At 40.2% G+C, this 22,424-nt stretch overlaps 1 protein-coding gene across 1 annotated transcript in view; it reads right to left on the bottom strand.

Moving 5' to 3' along the window:
- The window catches only part of FRAS1 (Fraser extracellular matrix complex subunit 1), a gene marked incomplete at both ends in the record, with an annotated part of 163,381 nt that overhangs the window by 44,757 nt on the left and 96,200 nt on the right, over window positions 1-22,424 (bottom strand). The window contains 10 exons of the mRNA XM_079534855.1: window positions 2,868-3,018; window positions 7,193-7,516; window positions 10,096-10,177; window positions 11,377-11,647; window positions 12,185-12,325; window positions 12,963-13,103; window positions 13,318-13,458; window positions 14,942-15,088; window positions 18,444-18,590; window positions 21,347-21,499. Of these exons, the coding sequence (XP_079390981.1) occupies window positions 2,868-3,018; window positions 7,193-7,516; window positions 10,096-10,177; window positions 11,377-11,647; window positions 12,185-12,325; window positions 12,963-13,103; window positions 13,318-13,458; window positions 14,942-15,088; window positions 18,444-18,590; window positions 21,347-21,499 (1,698 nt within the window). The remainder of the gene's footprint in view (window positions 1-2,867; window positions 3,019-7,192; window positions 7,517-10,095; window positions 10,178-11,376; window positions 11,648-12,184; window positions 12,326-12,962; window positions 13,104-13,317; window positions 13,459-14,941; window positions 15,089-18,443; window positions 18,591-21,346; window positions 21,500-22,424) is intronic.

Raw genomic sequence — 22,424 nt, forward strand, 5'->3', positions numbered from 1 at the left:
TATTTTTCTGTACTGCAACACAACTTAGTTGTCTGGGAGTTAGCTCAATCTATGAAAAAGTGTATGTTTCCCCAGTCTTTACTATTCTTGGTTATATATAACTTATCTGCTCTTTGCATAACTTGTTAGTTGAATATTGTTCTTTTGTACTCATCTTAGAAAGCATCCCTCACGGCTACCAATTCAGAAGCTGTCTTTATTATAAATCACTTCCACCCTCCTTACAGCTTTAATCATTCTGTTATGCAAAACACTCATCATAAGCTCTCTCAGTTCATTTCCCAAAACCACTCTCATATAAAGTAGTAAAAAAAATAATTCAAACTGAAATAATACACTTCCATTTTATAATCAAACCCTATGCTAATATTCCCTTCCCAGTGAAATCCACTGTCCTAACTACTTTCCCTGATGCTTTTGGTGCATGGGAACTCAACCCCTGAATATAATGTGCCATTTCTAGAGATGCTAATCAAATCACTAAAGGTGTTAGGGCCTGCATGTCGTGCACCCCTCCCAAAGTAAGAGAAGAAACAATCAGAACATACAGCAGCTTTAAGCATGCCTGTGTGTCTTATAAATTAATATTTAATTCAACCAGAAAGCAAAGCTCTGTTGTTTGCTTACATTGTTTACGAACTTCATTTAATTGGAATCAAACTATTTTTAAACAGAAAAGTATCTGTTGATAGGTTCACACAGGATTGTACAGCTTGTGTATACTCTGGCAATTTCTTGGAATATATCATAGAATCATAGGATGGCTAGGATTGAAAAGGACTGCTAAGAACAACCAGTTTCAACCCCCTGCTACGTGCAGGGTCACCAACCACCAGACCAAGCTGCCCAGAGCCACATCCAGCCTGGCCTTGAATGCCTCCAAGGATGGGGCATCCACAACCTCCCGGGGCAACCTGTTCCAGTGTGTCACCACCCTCTGTGTGAAAAACTTCCTCCCAATATCTAACCTAAACCTCCCCTGTCTTAGTTTAAAACCATTTCATCCTCTAAGAATGTATTCCACACACAGAAGTTTATGGTTTAACAATACCTGCCCTAAGAAGAGAGTATTCTTTTTTCAAGTCACAGAGCTATATTAAGAATCCTCTGTGCTGGGAGAACAGAGAAGATAGCAGTTCCATTTCTAGGGACAAAATTACGTTTAGCATAAAGGGATCCTTAAAAAGATCTGTTAAAAAGATCCTTAAAAAAAAACTGTTTCCTGAAAAAGAGCTGTAGAGAACCAAGTCAACCCCTGCAAATGGAGGGGATCTGGACAGGGAACTTCCTTCCCTAATTACATCCTTTCTGTCGGGTTTCAGGGTCTCAAAATAAAGGACAAGCAGCATTCTTTGTCCATACCATTGTCTACAGAAATAGAGAGGTTAATTCTAAAGTGGGTTTACATCCCAAGTTTTCTACATTTTCTATGAATATTTCTTCTATTAGTCAAATACCAAGATAAATAGACAAGCCTTCCTTAATTAAGAATTCCTTTTCTATATCACTGATTTTTTCCTCTCATTCTATTAAGTATTTTGCATGAAACTTTGAAGATCATGAATTTCCACTGCACATTCCTCACTTGAAGCTACAGACTCATTTGTACTACTGCAATTAATTACAGTAGAGATAATTATGGTGATACAAACTCAAGATTATAAATTTTAGTTATGGTTAGGCGGCAGGAGACAAACTCCTCGGGGAAAAATTCTTGTTTTCATGTAAATGCTTATTAAAAATGAGAGTATGTCAGCAGCAGAAGAGAATACAAATTAATTGTTTCTCTTCTAAATTGAAAAAAAAAAAACAAAAAAAACCAACAACCAAACCAACATAACGTATGTCCCTAACAGGCACTGGCAGCTGTTAAAGAAACCAGTCTATCCTTACAGCAAAAGGAAAAACCACAGCACTTACATTGCTAACGTGACCCTCTAATTTCATTCAGCTCAACAGATTTAAGTTAACAATAGCATTTCATAAAAGTACAACATGTGTAACTTATAGACATGGTCCTATTGAAGAAAACAGTGATACTGATGGGGAAAATGTCACTTCTCTTTTTCTATTTCCTTTCCCACTGCATATGATGCCTTCTCCTTTCCATGCTGATTCTCTGAATTTCTATCTCAGTCACAAGCGTTAGCACCTTCCCCACTCCTCAGCATGAGTACAGAGGATATTCTGAAAGCTGCAGTCCTAAGCAGGGGGATGCTCGTGAAAGCCATTACCCATAGATATGAGAGACAAAAGCCTGCCACAAGGAATTTGGAGACGGGAATTATATAAGGAACCAAATGTCACCAATTTGTGTTCGAGCCAAAAACCTGTATTCCATCTGTAGAAATTAATCTAAATGATGTCATGGAGCTTAGGGAGCTCTCCAATTCTTCAATGTAAACTTCTGTTCAACTGTTTCCAGAGATAGATACTACTTTACGCTGCTCTTCATCTAGACATTAGTTATGGGATATTTTCTTCTGGCAGAGAGAGAGACTCAGCTCTCACAAGGATCAAAATTTACCAAGATCTCACTACTCTTAGAGAAACACAGTTGCAGACAGGCAGGTTACTAGACAGAATCATAGAGCTTCACTACTTTGCACTGCATCTGAACTGGAAACAGAGGTTAGTGGCACTTCTTCAGCATAGTATTACAAAGAAATATTCCCTCAAATGCAACTGGTTTTGGGAAAATGCCACTGAAGAATCAACTCTGGCATGTCTGTGAAGAACATTCTTTTCCCCACAAATAACCAGAACACTGTACTTTTATTTAGCAATTGGAGACTTAGACACACGCAGGGTGAAGAGCAACACACTCTACAGCTGCTTTCTGACAATAAAACTCCAAAGAAATTCACCATGTCTTGGCTGGTCCTTGATGTTGTAGGTTATCTCAGAGTCACGGGCTCCAGGTACCTCAGCGTGCAGAATTGTCTTGGAGATCTGCAGCATGCCTCCCTGGGGCACCCAGACCAGGGAATTTGTCACCAGCCGAGGGCTTCTGTAACTCTGCATGTGAAGGGGACAGTGCAAAGAGACTTAGCTGAATGTCACCAATACTGTGCTAATGGAAACAGACTGAAAGTGAAAAGAACAGCAACTATTTTGTAGCTTTTTAGACATTCAACGCTAGTTGTCCGTTCAAGAAAAGGATGTGCATTTTTCACCTGTATCCTTTGGACCCAATTCTAACCTTGCAAGACTGACCTTGCTCTAAAGTGTTTTTTATTTCCTGTATCCTACACTAGACTTCCCCAATTTCAGCCTCCCTCCATAATTCTGTCTCCTACTGCCATCCCTTGTTCTCTCTCCTTTTGACACATCTTGACAGAATTTATCTCCTTGGCACAGTGGAAAATTCATTATCAACATCATTGGAAAACATGTGTCTAGTATCCAATGGGCACTTGAAATGTATCCGACACCTTAATGACCACTTCTTCTCTCACCTCTCCTTATTTCTAAAAATAGACACTGTGCTTATAGAACAAACAAAAATCTCTCTATGGCACCTCCATATCCTCACATGGATTCCTGTTATCACGAGAAAAAACAGATTCAAAAATCAACCTCATGTTTTTCTAAAAGAAAATGGGGATCATTCTCGCAGCTTTTTGCCAAATCATTTTTTATCCAGTATTTGTTCCTTCATTTTTCAAATCTGTATGTCAGAGCTGGATGCAGTCATAGTTTCCTGACTGACATATTTCACTAACCCCTACTCTGGCATTCAAAGGCTATATTAAAGCCCTTTGGAGCTCTACATAACTTTGTTAGCTTATGCTCTGTTGGACAGGCCACCAAAATCTGTATCCACTTCAGTACCACGGCTCTTATAAACCCACTCACATACTTGAAGTGCTACTTCTGCTCTTGATTTCTGATAATTCACTTTGAAACTGGTTGTGCTGAACTGCATAATCTATCACAATCTGATAGCTTCATTTAAGCTATCATCTTCCTCCTCATCACTGCCTCACACAATAATGCATGACCCAAAAGAACTGATGAAAAACTCACTATTATTTTCTTCCAGAACTGCAATGGAGACACTCGAAAGGGTTAAAAAAAAAAAAAAAAAAAACTATCTGAAAAATAACAACATTAAAGGACAATTTCACAGCTCCATTTTGGCATTTGTCTGCCAAGCATTTTTCATCCATTCAGTTTGTGCTTATTTTGAAGGATCAATTTTTAAATGCCACATGATATTGAATTGTATCAGGTCAACAGCTTTGTAGCATAACAGCTGCTTTATCTTTTTAGAAAACAACTGAAAATAAGCCAGACCTAGTGCCAGTCAAAAGAACCCTGTCAACATATCTAAGTTTTGGTTTTTTTTCTGCTGGTGCCTTAGGACACAATTAAGAGTATGAATGAACTCACTGCTCAGGAAAAGCACTTTCAGAGAGCTGGCAGAGGCCAACATCCTTTCTGACCCATGCTACTTGCCTCCAGTGAAGATAAGATGCAGCACACTGCAAATGAGTTAGACTACCTGAAACTCTTTGAGTAGTCCAAGGACTACTCAAGTCTTTGAGTTCAGTCTTTGCAGGTGTGTACACTAACCCACTGCAGCTGGCAGTGACTGCAATTAGCAGTGCAACTGCAGAAGCAGCTAAGATCTAGCAGATTTTGCACACTGTCAAGACCCCAGGTTTTATGAAGTGAATGGAAACAACCTGCCCATTCAATATAGACTAACACACATTCTAGAAGCAACTATCTCGTCCTTTTCCTCCATTCACACCAGCCTCTTAGGAAGAAAAGGCATCCATACTCAACAGAAATATCACATGTGAGTTGGTCTGACCTTATCTGACTTACAGTACACAGCCTGTGATCATATTTTCTAGGACACAGGCTCACAATTCTCCACGGGAGCACCACTGATGGTTCTCTGCCAGAAATGGAGCACCCGCAGGCCTCAAATTAACTTCACAGAAGCTGTAATTGTTAAAGAACATCAACAGAAACACACAGCAGAGCAAGTCATTATTAAGAGCTCTCAGAACAGAGGCTGGCTATTCAGACTGCAGTAGGCCAAATTAAGTGTTTCAACAGAAGTAAATAGTGAAAAGAAAGCTGTTACCAACCAAAGGGACGAAATAAACCATCCAAACACCTTGCAGAAGACTAGGCACCCGTTGTGAACAGACACAACCCTCTAATTCATAATACTTCGAAGGTTATGTCATGCTTTTATGTTTTCACACTTTCACCACAGTGGATTAATGTCTGAAAATTATACCATCTGAGCCTACCAAATAGGAATCCTTAGACATGTCCTTTCACACCAGGACTTATTAAATAAAATCATCCAGCAATACATTATAAAAAGCTTCATGTACTTTGATAAGTAGCTTGGTTTAAAAACCACCCCTTAAACTCCCACTCCTCCAGCCAGGGTTCTACCAGGCTTTTCAGCAATCTCTAGATGTAAATCAAGGAAAGAAAAAAGGGTCTTTTTGCAGGCTTGTCTCAATTATATATTTTCAGAAAGAAACCCTGCATCCAATTCAGCTCCCAAGGCTACTTCACAAAGATGATAATTAGGATGAGGCAGAAGCTGGGTGTCTGCCAGCTCTACCCTCATACTAAAAGCTGTTCCACTCTCACCTCTGCCACCACCTTCATTCCCCTCTGTAGTCAAGCACTGCATATAGAGACTTGGAAAGACAATGAGAGAGAAGGGAGCACAAAATTGGCTAATGGGAGAAATCGTAACCCAGCAATTCACCCTCACTGGCACTTACAACAAGAGCCTGCTTAATCAATCGGAAATAAAATAACAAAGTTACAAACAACACAGCAGTGCCCAAGAAATTTATCGTCCCTCTGATCTTGACTGCTCAGGGCCACATGAGGGTAAAGAAGCCATAGGTGAGGCTGCTCTTATTATGTGACTCTAAAAACTCAGTATCAGCCTCGTAAGCAATCCCTTTTGATTTGCAGGCAGATCATGTCACTAATTACCATTAATTACTACATTTCAGATTTAGGAGCACTCTCAGGGTCCAAATAGGATCACTCCTACCCTGTGCTAACTACACATGGGCATAAGTATGGCTTGCAAACTCTCCTCAAGATTTTGATGCCCAAAGCACTGCAAAAGACATCAAATACAGCAGAGGGCAAAAGAAGGGTAATAGAATTTCCTCTTAAATTCCTTTTACAGAGTGGAAGCACATAAAGATTATGTAAATTCTCAGATCCACACATAAAGAAGACTGTGAAAAGTGTTCCACATTGACTAAGGAATAAGAAAGTACTCAGTTCTTGGTTTTTTTGTTTTTTTTTTGTTTTTTTTTGGTTTTTTTTTTTTTTTTGGTTTTTTTTTTGTTTTTTTTTTTTTTTGTTGTTGTTGTTTTTTGTTTGTTTGTTTGTTTCCCCCCCCCCTTCCGTTTTATTTCAGCTCAATACCAGAATTGAAAAGCTTGCAAGCACTTCAGCACCTTTATTTTGTTTTAAGACTCCATCACACAAATGGTTTCGTTGGCTGGGATTAGGTCCTCCAAAAACAGACAGATGAAGCACCTGTTTCTAAATTTCACTGCTGTAAGCCCTGTGAAATTTAATACAGTGTGCCACTTCGTGTCCAGATACAGAAGACAAACAACTGTTTTTATACCTATGAACTGCAATAAAAGTAAGAAACAAAAATCTAAGTACTGATTAATGATTACTGAATATTGTTCTCCATGCCCCATCATTCTGGAATTTACCATACAGAAGCATCAGATGAAAGATTTCAATGTAGTCTGACCCTGGGAGACACCAAAGTACCCAAGATACACCCTCTCTCTATCAGCCTAGTAGCAACTTCATTGTTCCCGTTGCTTCAGCCCAAGGAGCAGTTTGACCTTCTCAGCAGCCCTCTTTCTCTCCATCCACTCGTTCTCCAACTTATCACCCTTATGAAGACTAAACTCTCACCTGCAACTTCAGAACACATACTTAAATTTTTAAGTCTCTGAAATGCAAACCTTAATTTTTTGAAGCTATACAACCTGAGCTGAATCATTCCCACCACAAATCAAGAATTCCTGCAAACCTTCATCAACACACTCCTTTCTCCAGTCTCTGACCATGGCCTGACACGGGATTAGCGGTATCTCAAGGATCTAGCAGTACTTCTCCAGATTGCTGATTTGCTTGCAAAGATTTATGTCACAGCAAGTACCTTGGGAGCAATCTTAATGTGGAACAGGATGTTCTGGAAGTGGTACCCATCGTTCACTTGCAGAAGAATCGCATCATCCTGGGTGTCAGAGCCATCATGAGCATAACGTAGCAGTCCACCAGCAAGGTCATCGAGGTGGAACATGTAGATTGAAGTTGAGTCCTTGGGAGGTTTGATCAGCTGACCATGACGTGGAGGCTCTAAAACCATCAACATGACATCCTGAGGATTGTCACCATCTCTCACATCAAGCAATAGGTCTGTTATAGTTCCAATTTCCCCTCTGTGGACAAGGAGAGCCTCATTTCTCAGCAGATAAGGGGCCTGAAACACAAAAGCAGCTCTTAGCTGTTTGCTAAACCTTAGTGATTTAGCCAAATCTGGAAAGAAAAATGTGGGGGTTAAAGAAATTAATTTGGTTTGTCTCTGCTGCTGAGATATAGCAGGCTTTCAGAGGATCACTCTCTATTTCCTCCCCCTCCAGTAGGAAGATCTAATAATATCTAGTAGTTTAGACCGATTTAGGATTCTCATGCCACAGCAAGCTTAGCAAGGCAAAATACTCAGGATATTTATAAAGAAAGCAATTTAGTTACCAGCCAGAGTCTGCATGGAAACAAAAAAAAAGAACACAACTTAACTTTATAACCATCCACAGAATTTCAACTGGAAATGTGGACTTCAACTATCTTGGAAGGGCTACATTTCAGATGTATGTCAGCAGGCCTATCTGGAACACAGACACCTCAGATGCTGAAAGTACATGTATGTGAAAAGCAAGTTCTGAGCTGGGGTGGGGATGGAGACATACCACATTTTTCCCCATGTATAGCCTACAGCTTTCATAACTTAAGATACCTTTCTCATGCTTGAAAGGCCGTCTGTCTAAAATGAGCTCCAGAGAGGGAAGAAAGGAAGCAAAGAATTCTGATGGTGAGCCAAACTGAGAGGCAGATGCTTGAATTAATACTTTTAAGCAGAAACAAGTTCATCAGCTAACACTGAAGGATGTATTTTCACTTGTCTTGAACTAAAACCACCTCAAAGACAGCCAAACTGGGTGTCATCAGCACTATTATTTATTTTTCTTTGAAGACTCCTCACAGACTCACAACATGCTAGAAAGAATATCAGCTAGAGTCTACATTCCTGCTGATTCAAATTAGTTCTCTAGTTCTTCACCATCAACAATATTCAAAACTGCTGTGTCTATTGATCACAATAAACATCATCTGCCATCAGTAACACTTTGCCTCAGGAGGTAGGCAATCCTGTAGAGACAAAGTCAAAGACCTGGGGACATTCATCAGAACTAACTGCTGCCATCTCACCTGCGTACAACTTATGAGGGTTATTAACCATCGACAGGCAAAATTCCTATTATTAAACCTCACTTATGTATTCTGGGGCAGTGACTGTAGCTGTTACTCAGATGGATGCCCTGCTGAGGTGAACAAGAGATTAGACTAAGAAAAGATTTCAGCGCTGGCCAGAATCAATAGACATGGATCAGAATCAAAATCCATGGCTTTTCTTACACTAGAAGTCACATCAGAACAATTTATAAGTTATTAAGTGACTAATATGGAGTACAATTAAAAGCAACACAACACAGTTATGTCTAATGCCTAATTAAGATTCCTTAGGATAATTCCTAAAGAACATTAAATAGAACACACACATAAGACTACAGGATGTAGTAGTCAAGTAAGCAGCTCACCATATTTTTGGGTTACTGGTTACAATCCAACTACCACCAGCACGAAGCACAGAAAAGCACCTTCCAGACACAAATCCACCCACAATGGCAATGATTAGAAGTGACACATTTCTTAAATCAATCATTCTGAGGATGGATGCTGAGTCAGGCTTGTAAGCACATAATCCGAACTAAGAGACAAACGATTGATTTTCAGTTGCAGTTTTAACAAGCCACTTCATGCCTCACTGAAGGTGTAAATGGACCTTAAGAATTGATGATATCATTTGCACTTTTCATACTAAAGAATAGGTCAAGCAGCCACAACAACTTCAGCTCAAGCACAGCTATTTGACAAGCTTCTAATTTGGCAGTTTTTCTACAAAAAGGGTTCAGTGCAGGCTGTAGTCATTTTGGAAACATGGGTCTCACTCTACTAAGTGAGCCCAGCCCATACTGAACATACTTCCATCACCATCAGCAGTCAGCAAGGAGCTACACCTGGGCAGCTCCAACACATCTGCAGCATTCTGCAATGTCATGCGCTCACAATTTGCATCTTGCACACCTCTTCATGTCTGGCCTTTTAGGAAGCCTAGCTTTAGAAAATGATTCATGAAAGTATTTCCTGTTTAGTATCTCTTGGTGATGCTCTCCCACCAAATGATGCTACAGATTTTAAATAACAATAGAGATGTGGACAATTAACAGCACCATCAACTTGACTAGAAATGGAGAGCAGTTTAAGAGAGACACTGTAAATAGTCTGTGCTGATTTAACTCCTAGCTATCCCTGAACAGAACATTTAAGTAAAAGCTACTGTCAAGGCATCCCTACCATAAGAATCAATCATCATTCAATCACCCTGCAATAAGAGACTGAAGTAGACCACCTGCTGTCCCAAAGAATAATTCAAATGGCTGAGACTCCTTAGCCCTCCCTGATAACGGTTCTATCTAACATAGGTTCTGTGCAATCACTCTACAAGCAAAGTTAGACAGGCCAGCTTCTTCAGTCACTTTACCCAAGTCTAGCTCTTCCAGATGACTCTGGCTGCCCCTCAACGAAATGGGAGGTGAGCTTCACTTGCTTGAGCTGAACATCAGCTTGAGTATTGCCCAGCTCCTCTGTTACCGCTGCAAGAAAGCAGGGCTCCAAACGGTAAAAAAAAACTGAGGTTGTTTCCAAGCTTTGTTACATTACCTGTGTTGAAAATGTTTGAATGTTGATCACCTCAGGATGGGAGAACTGCTGATCGCTGACCCTCAAGGAAAGCTGTCCTTTCCTAAAGAAGTTCCCAACAAGCCAAAATACAAGGTAATATAAATTAAGTAACCTCATAGGACTCAGTAAATATATAATTTGTATTTTAAAATATTACGTATTGAGCAAAAGTTATTAACTTAGCAAGAGGTGCTTTAGATAAATGTTTTACAATTCTGGTTTTATGGAAGTTTTTCCTGAAGAGTAACAAAAGTCTCAACATGTAATAAATACTTTCAACTATGAAATAACATACCCTCATTTCCCTTTAATTAATGCTATCCACATAGGATGGTGCTTCCAGGATTAAGTACGAATTCTAAATGTCAGCTATTCTCAGCTCAAGAAAAATGTCATTTATACAGCTCTGAAGCAGAAGCTCCTGTTCTTCAGCACTTTTGCTTCTTATTTATTTTTCAATAATGCCACCAAGAGTTTTGTACATAACAAGTACATAACAAAATCTTCATGTTTCATTGTGACTACCAGGCAGAAAAACAGCGCACGATACAGAAACTCATAATGCTGCTTCAACTCTGGTGAACATGAGCTAACCCTTAGCATCAGAAGGACACCCAGAAAATTTTTTTGAAATCAATGATCAAAGAACACTCTAATTTCCACAGGCAGAAATTTAGAGCAACACTCTATCAGTCTGGGCTAAGGCTTTATGGTGAAGTAAATCAAGTGTGAAGTTTGGCAGGATGACTGGCTCACTGCCTGGCAGCATGTGAAATCTGCCTCCTTGCAACCTACTTGCAGCGTGAGCACTGCCAGATGCTAATCACTGCTAATCGTCCCAGAACACTAAAAGGGCTCAAGCTGTAGGCAAAGTCATGATCACTGAAAGCAGGCTATGCTGCAGACCAAATCAGTAACAACATTTCAGCATCTTCCTGACAGTTTCAGAGAACCCTTGTAAGAACCAGCATGATATACCAATTCTAAACCCACAGGAGACTATGTTATGTCTAAGATGGAATTCTGCATCACAGTTCAGGCATATGGATTACCATTACCGCTTACATCATAAAAGGAAGTTTCAGACCACCATTTCCACTATGGCACAGTATCTCAAAAATAAAATGAAAATATATCTAGTAGCAGTGGGAAGCGTGCTTCAGTGTAAGAATCTTTCCAACATGCAAAGGAATACCTGTTTTCGAGATAAATAAATTTTCTTAAGGCAAGAGTTTAGAAAAAGTATCCACACAGTTATACCTGGATTTCTCTCTGCTGTGCACAAAGCGGACTCTATTCTCCTTCACATCCTTGAAGCTGAAGTGGTCACCTTTGCTCAGCTGCACTTCTTTCCCATTCACCACCATCACTAGCCTGCCATTGGAGGGAGCACTGTCAATATGGAACAAGAGCTGTTCTGTGTCACCATCCAGATCATGCACATCCAGTAAGGAGAGGTCTAGGGGCTTTACCCCACCAATCCCTACTGTGAGGGTACTGTTTACATGGAAGCTTGAAGGATGCCTGCTGACTAAGAAAGAAAAAAAAAAAAGAAAGAAAACACAAAAAAGAGAAAGGAATACCACTGAATATATATTATAAGTAAAGACAGCACTAAGAAAATAATGCACATCTGCATTTTAAGAAGAAACAGCACAAAATTGAGCACCAAAAATGCCTCTGACTGAACATGACTTCTGGTCTTAAAATCTCAACTCTTTACAAGGGTAGATAACAGTAGGACAAGGGGAAACAGTTTTAAGTTGAAGGAAGGAAGATTTAGTTTGGATATGGGGGAAGTTCTTTACAGAGAGCGTGGTCAGGCACTAGAACAGGCTGCCCAGAGAGATTGTGGATGCCCCATCCCTGGAGGTGTTCAAGGCCACATTGGATAGGGCGCTGGTCAGCCTGGTCTGGTATTAGATACGGAGGTGAGCAGCCCTGCATGTGGCAGGGGAGTTGGAGCTTCGTGATCCTTGAGGTCCCTTCTAACCCAAGCCATTCTATGATTCTATGAAATCTACTAGAAGCCTGCCAGCTTAAACACCTCATAAGGACAGAGACCCACCTTCACACTCTCTGGTCCACTTGCTGCCATAGAATCCCTGTCCACAGGCAGAAACGCAAATCTTGTTTTTCAGAAAAGTGTTGCTGTCACAGAGGTGGCAAAGGCTGTCACTGTCACACTCCAAGCATCCATGAGGACAAGCTGCATTAGACACAAAAAACGCAACCCTGAGACGCAGTTAAAACAGAGCAAATGCTGGTGTGCAGAGCTGTCCTCCAGGTCAGGACGGAAACATCACTGCTATTACTGTCCTACAACTTGACACAATAAAAGGGAATGGACAAACTGCTTCGATAAAAATAGCCGTTGAGAAGTTCCTTCCTCACTTGACCAGCATTTTGCACTGACTACAGAGAACCTGACACAATCTTCCAGTTGGAACACACATGCTTTTAAGTTACTGTTCTATCAATTTGAATAAAAGTACTCCAAATATATATTTATGTCCTAGACAGCTTCCTAACGCACAAATACAACTGAAACCTTTCTAACAATGTATTTTTAATTCTGAGCTTCTATGGCGCAGCTGTGGTCTCCTGGGAAATCGGATCGGGCGCATACGGCAACAGTGTATCTACACGGTATTTCATTACTCCAGCATTAGATATATGTAAACATAGATGCAGCCTGTTATTTAATACGCAGGTTGACTGCATTATCTCAACAGTGAGCTAAGACAGCACCAAAGTGCTTCCTCTTCACTTCAGCATTGCACAGTGTACAGAACACAACTTACAACCTTGGTTCCTCTCTGCCACATCACACTCACTTCGCTTACCCATGCATTTTTGCTGTGCGTGGTCTGCGTAATATCCCTTCCCACACTTATAAACACACTGAGTGTCCAAGAGGAAAAACGGAGCTTCACAAAGGCTGCACTCATTTGGTTGGTGACACTGAAGGCAATGTTGATCACACCCTGAAAAACACATGCAAAGAGTGAATTCAGTACCCCTTCTGACTGTTTCCCACGCTATGCTGTAAAGTCCCCAAGCAGCACAGCTCCATGGTATGCAAGTGATGGACAGCAGCGAGCAATCTGACATGTGAGCACATCTTCCACGTGCATCAGCTGGAGACAACAGGGCAACCCACTGGTAGAAGTGGTTAAGTGGTAACACTCAAGAACTTACACTGGCACGTATCTGACTCCTTGTAGAAAGCTGTGGGGCAGTGTTCCACACAAGCTCCTTCGTGGAGAACACTGCTCTCCATACACTGCAGGCAGTCGGTCCTCAGGGGGCCTTTACAAGCATTACAGCTCCAGTCACACTCTGGAAGAAAAAGTGTCCAGAGCCCTCTCTAGGGTGAATAGTTCATTGTATAGGTAAACAGCCTAGCACAGTAAACTTTGTAAAATAAAAACTGTTAAAGATACACTAAAAACAAACAAACAAACCCCTACTGTGCTTAGTCCTGAAACACTTACTACACAGGATATGTATTTCTTCTTCCCCTCTTGGAGCTAACATATATCAAATTTGTGCAAACTCAGCTCTTGTTCAGCATTAGCAGGGGAATTGGAACAGATATCCAAAGTTCCCTACAATTCTGTGATTCTGTACTTCAGACCTGCTATCACTAGCACAGGTTTCCTGTCCATAAAGCCTGACTTTAACTCGTGAATATAAATGCTCCTTTTCTGCAAACAATGTGATTGTTGCTCACAACTATCCACCCTGCTTCACCAATCTCATCCTTCCATTTGACTGTGACCAAAAGAAAATGCAACTGTTGCCCCTCACTGTCCAAATATATGACTGGAAACCAGAAAGCCTCCAGATCCAGACAGGACCGGATCTGTCTTCAGACGCCCCCTGCAAGTCTCTTCCCTTCAGTCTCTGTAATAGAGTCCCAACCAAGCACCTGTGCCAAAGGGCTACTCGGGCTCCTAAGCTACTGTTTGTACCTTGGTGGAACTGAAAGGGTCTTTATCAGTCATTAATGATAGATGCATTTAGCTGATGAGACAAACAAACAAGAAAAAAGGAAGAGAAACAAAGATTTACTGAAGTGAGCCCACACAGCATGTCCAAGGCAAAAACAAAAAAAGCATCCTGCCCCATTCCAACACATTGAACACTAGATAATGCTACCCCTCTGAACAACTACAGTGTTAAAGGGATGATGTTAATTAGCTCAGGTAACAGAGAGAGTGAGTTAGAAACGAACACTAAGCACTTATCTGTACTATATCATCACATGGCCGTGGTAGCACACAATAAAGCCATGTTATCCTCATGGATTTCCATTACGGAACTTTCTCCTTGGAAGTTTTAGAAATCCTTCAAGCTATATATCTTTTAAATCACTCCAAATTCATTTTTTGCAGTCATTCAGAGATACAATATTTAATATGACAGAAAGAAGCAGGTAAGTACACAAGGCCCTATAAGCACTCTAAAACAGATTTATACTGTTAAGCTTCCTCATCATTCAGCTGACCCACAACTAAATCAGTTCCAGGCCCTGACCCTTAAAAAGTTTGTTGGCTCACTTACTAAATCATTTACAAGAGAAGGATTTAAAATAATCTTGTTTTTCTCCGAAAGGCTGAAGAATATGACAGATGACTGCTGAAAAACAAGAAAAGTGTAAAAAACTAACAAGTTATATGTCACTGAACAACTCTCCTCCCTCTACACATATTTTAAAGCAGGCTACTCTTCAGAGCATGCTGCAATATAACAGATTATTAATCAAGCAACTTGCATTTTTTTTTTTTTTTTTTCCTTTAAATCAACATTGCATTTTCACCTTTGCAAGTCCTGGTAGGAAAGTCCAAATAATACTGCTGAGCACAGCTCTCATACTGGCATTCTCCAAATAAAAGAACCTTAGCTGGATCTCTACAAGACGTACAGCCAGTAGCTGATTCACAGCTCCGGCACTGGCTGTTGCAAGCTGCGGAAAACAAAAACAAAGAAAATCACTGTAATTATTGGTACACCAACCAATTGTGCAAATAAAAATGATGTTAAACATGCAGTTACTCTACTTTAGAACTTCTTTAGAAACATTAGAGCAAACATCACAGATCATTCTTCTTATGCTCCTTCACACAGACCTAAAAATGCAAAAAGCCTTCTTCCACTTGAAAGTCTCCTTACAGAATCTCCTGCTACTGCTGCTTCTCTCTTCTGAGAAGGTCAAGATAAAACAATGCATGGTAACTGCTGAATCACAGCCTGAACCTCCAATTGATCACCTGAGGGGAGCAATAAATCAGCCCTGGGAGCACAGCTGAAGGCAATTCACCTGTACTGCCAGAAGGGGTGGAGTCTGGCTCCACCTCTCCTAGACCCATTTAAGAGCTGGCTACCAGGAGGGGGGGAAAGAACTCTTCTGGCGACCTCTTCTCTGGTGTTTTGCAGTAAGCCCAGGATGTGGGTAAGCATTTTTGCTGTTTGTTTGTTTGTGTTATTATAATCTGTTTTGTCAAACTCTCTTGTTTATTTCATAATTATAAAATTTTTATATCCATTGACTATATAACAGACATATATAACACATATATATATATAACAATATATATATTGTATATAATGGTACATAACAATAAACTTAAATATACAAAAATGGACTTAAATTTAAATCCCCAACTAACTATCTTCCCCAACTCTGTCTGTCATAGTTCCTTTTAAGCAAAATGTGCCTCACATAATTATAGACTTAACTCATAAATACACAAACTGAGGGATCATAATGGACTACAAGAATCCATTTTTTTTTTTTTAGCCCTAATAGGACCGAAGACTTCTTAAACTTCACTTGCTGCTTTTTCCTGTTCGTTTGTATGGCTTAAAGTTTTGGAATTCTAAGGTGCAAGTAAAATAACAGGGGTTAAAAAGTAATCAGATGTATTGAATCTAAAATTAAAAGTCAGATTTAGATTACTTCAGCCCAGTCCTTCAATGTTCTTAGTCTAAACTTGTAGAAATCCATTTCATTTGCTTTTAAATAAAACTTGACTTGTACAATTAACAAAACTTACAAATACAGAAGTGTGGAAATAAAAATGGACATTGCTCTTCTCAAAATGAGACCCAGTGTCCTTCAAAACTATTACATTGTTTTATCACAAAAATGTCACCAGAAGTCTCTATCTTATTGAGGTGCAAATGAATTTCCAGCAAAACATTTATCTGAAGAATCTAGTGACTATTTTCAGGTGCCAGTTCCATTTCACCTAACTTAAAATAATAAGTGGAATAATTACTATTTGTAAAGTGCTATGAAAAAAACAACTATTGAAAGTACAGCAAAATATGCAATAAGGTAAAAACGTTCAGAAATTAAATTTCCCCAGAAAGTATGCCAGAACATTAAGCAAAAGTGTATCAGAAAGCAATTCTGTCTGTTGTATCATCATAAATCTGTAACTGCTTTTTTACTAAATCCAGAAACAACTTTCAAAGCTTTGCACTGTTCTTCAGACAGGCACTTAAAAGCATCTTAAGAACACACATGTATGCACTCAGCACCTCTCTGAACTTCAGTATGAACACGAGTTCCTCAAAAGTGCATGGCGACTAAAATAAACTTTGAAGAGAGACCCAATTTCCTCTGCTTAACTGCCAACCTCTGATTAAACAACTTTCATTACCATTGAGTGGCAGTTTTTCTGCAGCCTGAGACAGTTCATATCTACATGGCTTATAAGCAGTACTTCACTTGAAAAGGCACAAGTGACACTTGGAATGGAAAAAAAAAAATCCAGTGCACCAACACGCTTTGCCTTGAGTCTCCTGCCACAGTGAATGCATACACTTCTCAAAAAGCCATTTGTAAATGAAGAGATTAGAAATGGCACATCGTAGCTGACCTTGTGTGCAAAAATCTATTTGCATTTGAGCTACTGAACCAAATTCAGGAAGGGCACAATCCTCAGTAAACGTTCCACTTCTATTAAGTCCTAATAGAAGAGGCTACGTGTGGTAAGTAGGCTTTCATTAGAACAGGCCAATCTGGTGTAGTTAGCAATAAAAGAATCCATGCTGCAGGAAAAAACAGTGAACGTCTTGTAGAGTTTTCAGGAAACTAGCCAGGACAGTAAGAATCTCATGATGCCTTTTCTATTCCTCTTTTTCTTAATTCCTTTCTTTTTTTTTTTTTTTCTTAAACTTTCATTATTATTACTGAAGAGTCTTTTTATGTCAACTAAATAATGGTACAAACTCTTCCAGTTATTTCTTTGAAGTCACGCAAGGCATCTCCATTTTCACTGGTAATCTGGTAATGTTATGAATTGTGTATTTCAACAAAAAGCAGGTAAAGCTGACAAACATATCAGCTTTTTCCTATAGCGACTTCCTATAGCGACCTCATCAGTAAAGAAATTGCGTATAGATGGATTGACATTGATACCTGTATTAACTGCCGTGCAACGCTGTTATTCTATCATAAATCAGGGTAATACAGGTAACAAATCTGAGCATTCAGGTTCAGAGCAACCAAGTCCCTTAAACACTCATTTTTAGTTATGCATATTATAATGGGTCGATTCAAGTGAGGGTTTTAAAATATAAATTTTTTTATGTCTCTGGGCCATAATTTTGGCATTTTGAAACATCAGGTCCAATAATTGTGAGGAATAACTCGATGTCAAGGTCAAACTAAACATAGAATAATGAAAGAGAGGCCCTGAGAGATTCACAAGGGATAGCAAAAGTAGAATGGCATATTACTAGATTTAATGCCAGATCAATTGTATCAAATAATCAGAAGGCAAAAATACCATAGCTCTACTAAGTCAGCTGGGGATTGCCTAAAAGCTGTACTTTATTCTACTGAGGATTCACATGTGGGGAAAAATGTGGCACAAATGCTCAGGTTGTAATACAGCTTCCACAGCAGACATGGCAGTGAGGAGTGAGAGCAGTCTAAGTAAGAATTGATAAAACTCTTCTAAATCTGTCAAGTTTTCACAAAGCGCACAATCTACCTGCATGTTTGGCTCCTTCTCTATGTAACACCTAGACAACAAGAAAACCAATGCAAACTCTAGTGCAGATTCTTCCTATGGGACCCCAAATCCTCCTGTTTTTGAAGCCAATAACAAAACTGTAGCAGTTCAAATTCAAACCATGCTGCAAGCTCTGTTTCTAAGGCAGCTAATCACTTCTGTCAACTCAGATCACGTTTTTAGGCACTTGAAACCTTCCTTCTCCTGGCAATAGGAACAGTAAATGAAGAAGCAAGGAAAGATGTCAATGAAAACACTGTGGAAAGCACAGATGGCTTGGAGGGAGGCACTCACGTTTGCAGGTCTGGCTCTCATCCTTGTAGTATCCTGGAGAACAGACTGTAACGCACATTTTGGTGTGGGACAGAACCAGGCTGGTGTTGCAGGAGGAGCAGGAAAGAGGACCCCTACCTCTGCAGGTTTTACATGAGGGATGACATCCTGCAGAGACAGCAAAAGCAAATGTTTCTGTTCAAGCAAAAACAGATCTTCAAGGCAATTCTGAAGTGTTTAGCAGCCGTACTCTCAGAGATTCAGTCCCAAAAGTCCCTATCAAAGTCTAAGCTCTTACTGGTGCTCAGGTGCAGAACCACAAGCATTCCATCTTGTGAAACATGACTTAAATAGATTCAGTTAAGCTCTCTCACTTCTCTTTTTACCCATTCCTTTTTACTTCAATCTTCCCCTTAAGAAGAACTCTACAAGACCTGGCCAAGAAGCATCTATCAAAAAACAGCAAGGATAGGGAAAACAAGTGTCAGTACCCCTTCTCATGCTACCTCTCAACTATTTTCACTTCAGACACTCCTGAGCCCAAAGTACTTTGTTTAGAATCCCCCCTGACAGAACCAGTAAGTACTTTTCTAACAGCTCTACACATCCCTGAAGATTTATAACCATCCCTTCAATAGGAATTGCACCAGCTACAATCTATTTCAAGAGCCAACACTAAAAGAGAGATAACAGTCCATTTCACAGAATCGTAGGGGTTGGAAGGGACTTCAAAAGATCACAAACTCTCTGGGCATCCTGTTCCAGTGCTCTGTCACCCTTACCATACAGAAGATCTTCCGCATGTTAATACAGAACTTCCTACGTACAAGTTTTAGGCTGTTCCTCCTGTCCTATTACTACACACCACCAAGAAGAGCCTGGCCCCACCCATCCATCTCTCACCTCCCTTCAGATATCCATGCATTCTCTCTATATTTCATTAACGACTTTGCAGGCCTCCATCACATTCCCTTCTCTTAAGATCTCCTACTTTGTAAGTTGAAGAACTTATGTCTACTTGGTTGTTCACTGTACAAAAGATGTTGCCCCCTTCCAGCTTTCCTCCCCTTCACTTTGAGATGGGCAGAACTGCTCACAGCATGCAGCATCTATAGTCAGCAGTAGAACGAGTTCTTTGGCTTTCCTTTCATAGTAGCTCCTAACAGTTTATTTGATTTTGCAATATTGCTCAACACTGAGATGGCATTTGCATACATTTCAAGATTGGAGCAAAGATGCCATCATTCTGCACATGAGTCTAGAACCAGTTATCTTTGCATCAATGCAACTGCCCACATCAAACTTCCACCTCTTGCTGTATTGACCAGACCCAGTTTTACATGGCCTTTCTGCTTTACAGCCAGCAAATCCACTGTCTGTCTGAAGTAAGGAAGTACATTACAACCATTCTTTTTCCCTGCATTTTTTAAGAGAGATTTTTATGCCACATCTCTTGTTTATCTTCCCTGTTTTCTTTATTCTCTTTCTGCTTCTTAGTTTGGCTTAGAGATTTAAAAAACCACAGCAGAGGCCAATAGATCCTACCAATTTCTTGAAAAGGGATACAAACACACAAAATTATTATTCTATTTTATTTCTTGATACACCTTTACCTAAAGATTGATGTCATCATTACACCTATCAGGCCAAACTGATCACAAGCAAGAGCAGGCAAAGGAATCAGAGAAATGACTGCATTACATCATGATGGAGATCTTAAATGCCAGCACAAACTGTAATATAAGCTTTGACACAGTCTGAATAATGTAAAACTTCTTTTAAATGAAACCTTTATAGCAAAAGGAAGAAATATTATCCCTAGGCTTAAATTTCTAGGAAGGTAAAATATATCTCTCAGGGGTCTTTTCTATTAAATGACACTGAGTATATTTCATAAGTCTCTGAGATTTCATTTGTCAAAAACCAAGTAAATAGACAGCTCCCAGTGTGCTTGAGAGTAGCTTCAAAACATTAATCATGAGCAGTCAGACTGAATTAGAAAATGTTACTTCCAGTAAAAGGTGCAGTTTTGGCACCTACATCTTAATTCTAATGCGCAGAATTTCTTGTTTTAATTTTCTTCTCTTAAAATAAACTGCAGTACTCTTTGCTTTGTGTAGGATGCTTTAACATGTCTCTGTTGGCCACATAACAAAAGCAGCCTACTTAGTTCTAAGAGTTCAGGAACTGTAAAGCAGCTCAGACACAATATGGAACAACATGAAAACTGAAGGAGATGCTCAGATAAGTAAAGAAACAGAGAAACAGAAGGCTGGATAACAAAACATTTTGATGCTCCTTCCCCCGTACAGATGAAAAGCTGAATCTACCATACCAGCCCACCTGCAAAGTTAAATGGCTTTTTGCATTAGAACTTGCTAGAGACTTTTGGGCCGTTACTGTAGCAAGACAAAAACTGAAAGATTATAAACGTGGAAGGGGATGATACTCCACTTTAGGTAGCAGACTTCCTGAGAAGTTCCTACGAGCAAGAGTTCTATTTTCTGAGCAGAATTTGCATGGTACTTCGTGGAACACACCCAAAAAGCATTTTCAGCGTCTGCATCCTGTAACAGTGCAGGTACTACACAAACTGGAGACCTGGTTAACAGTCATATGGAACATCTCTGTTTGAAATTATCCCTGATTATATTTAAGTAGCTCACTTATTCACAGAATGGACCTCAGGGTAGCCATCTCTAAACAGAACATCGTGTATTGTCATTCTATTCCCTGTGCCACCGCCTTTGAGAGGTAGGATTTCCCACAGAGACAGAAAATCTGCCCCTCACCTCCTCCTCACAAATATAGCCCTACCTGCTACTCATTATAGTCCCACTAGTGGAGCACTGTGGATTAAACAATATGTCTCAAGGATCTCTGCCATCCTGCTGCTACTTGAGGTTTCTACAGGGACTACTCACGTTTGCAGGCGCCGCTCTCTGTGTAGTATCCCACCGGACAGTCAGGAACACAGTGATCCCCGAAGAGCAAGTGACGGGCATTCTGGCACTTGAGACAGAGGCTGCCAGTGTCCCACAGGTTGGCCACACACTGACGGCACAAAGGATGGCAGTCTAAAGGAAGCAGGAGATAACGGATACTGTCATCACAAGTGGACAAAACAGAGCTGCTATTGGGGAACACTGCCAAGAACTCAAGGAAGGCATTACAAAAGGAAGACAAAATTTTCAGACCCTCTTACCCCTTAACTGGTACCCAAGGGCAAGATGTTGAGCACTGCACTCCCTAACGTCCCCAATCTATTCCTCAAGCTCTCAGCAATGTGTTTCCCCAAAGCGAAAACACTGCAATGCTCAGGAAGAGCACATGATGGGGATGGGGGCAAGACGAGAGGACAGCTGCTTGAATGTGGCAATTTCTGATTGCTCTCCTTTTAAACATGCACTCCCAGATGTTTGCATCTGGGATCAGATCAGATTGAGGGATTGAGATCAGAAACTACCACATTCATCCTGTGCTCCTCCTGAGCATCATGATGTCTTCATTCCTCCTCAGCAAACATTCTCTGCATCTCTCCTGTCCTACTGAAGCACACTCCATTCTATCTGCCCTTAAGTGAGCATGAGAAAGCTGAGTACCAAAGTCAGTTCTAAGGCCTTTGTTTCTCCCAAGCCCTTCTCTGATTTTAGGTGCTTCTACCAACTGATTCACCTTTAACAAACACCCCCTTTTGAAGAGCAAAGAGCACAACCTGTACAGCTGTACAATCTTCTCCAATGGTTAGTTCATCCTGATCAGATTTTCCCACACAAATGAGAGATCCATACCCTGAAGAGGCCAAAGCAGACCTCAAAGCCAACAACAGCATTTAGAGTTCACATGAGAGAGCCTCTAAACCTTTTACCTTTTCCTCTTTTTTTCCCAGCAGTACACAAACTCATGTCTCCTGACCTTTCCCTGAACCTAGGCACGTCGAAAGATTTTATAACAAACCTTTTGTATGCACAATGGGGCAGTGTAAGGCAACCTGGAGGCCAA

This window comes from Tetrao urogallus, assembly GCF_951394365.1.
Source record: "Tetrao urogallus genome assembly, chromosome: 4".
Classification (NCBI taxonomy): Eukaryota; Metazoa; Chordata; class Aves; order Galliformes; family Phasianidae; genus Tetrao; species Tetrao urogallus.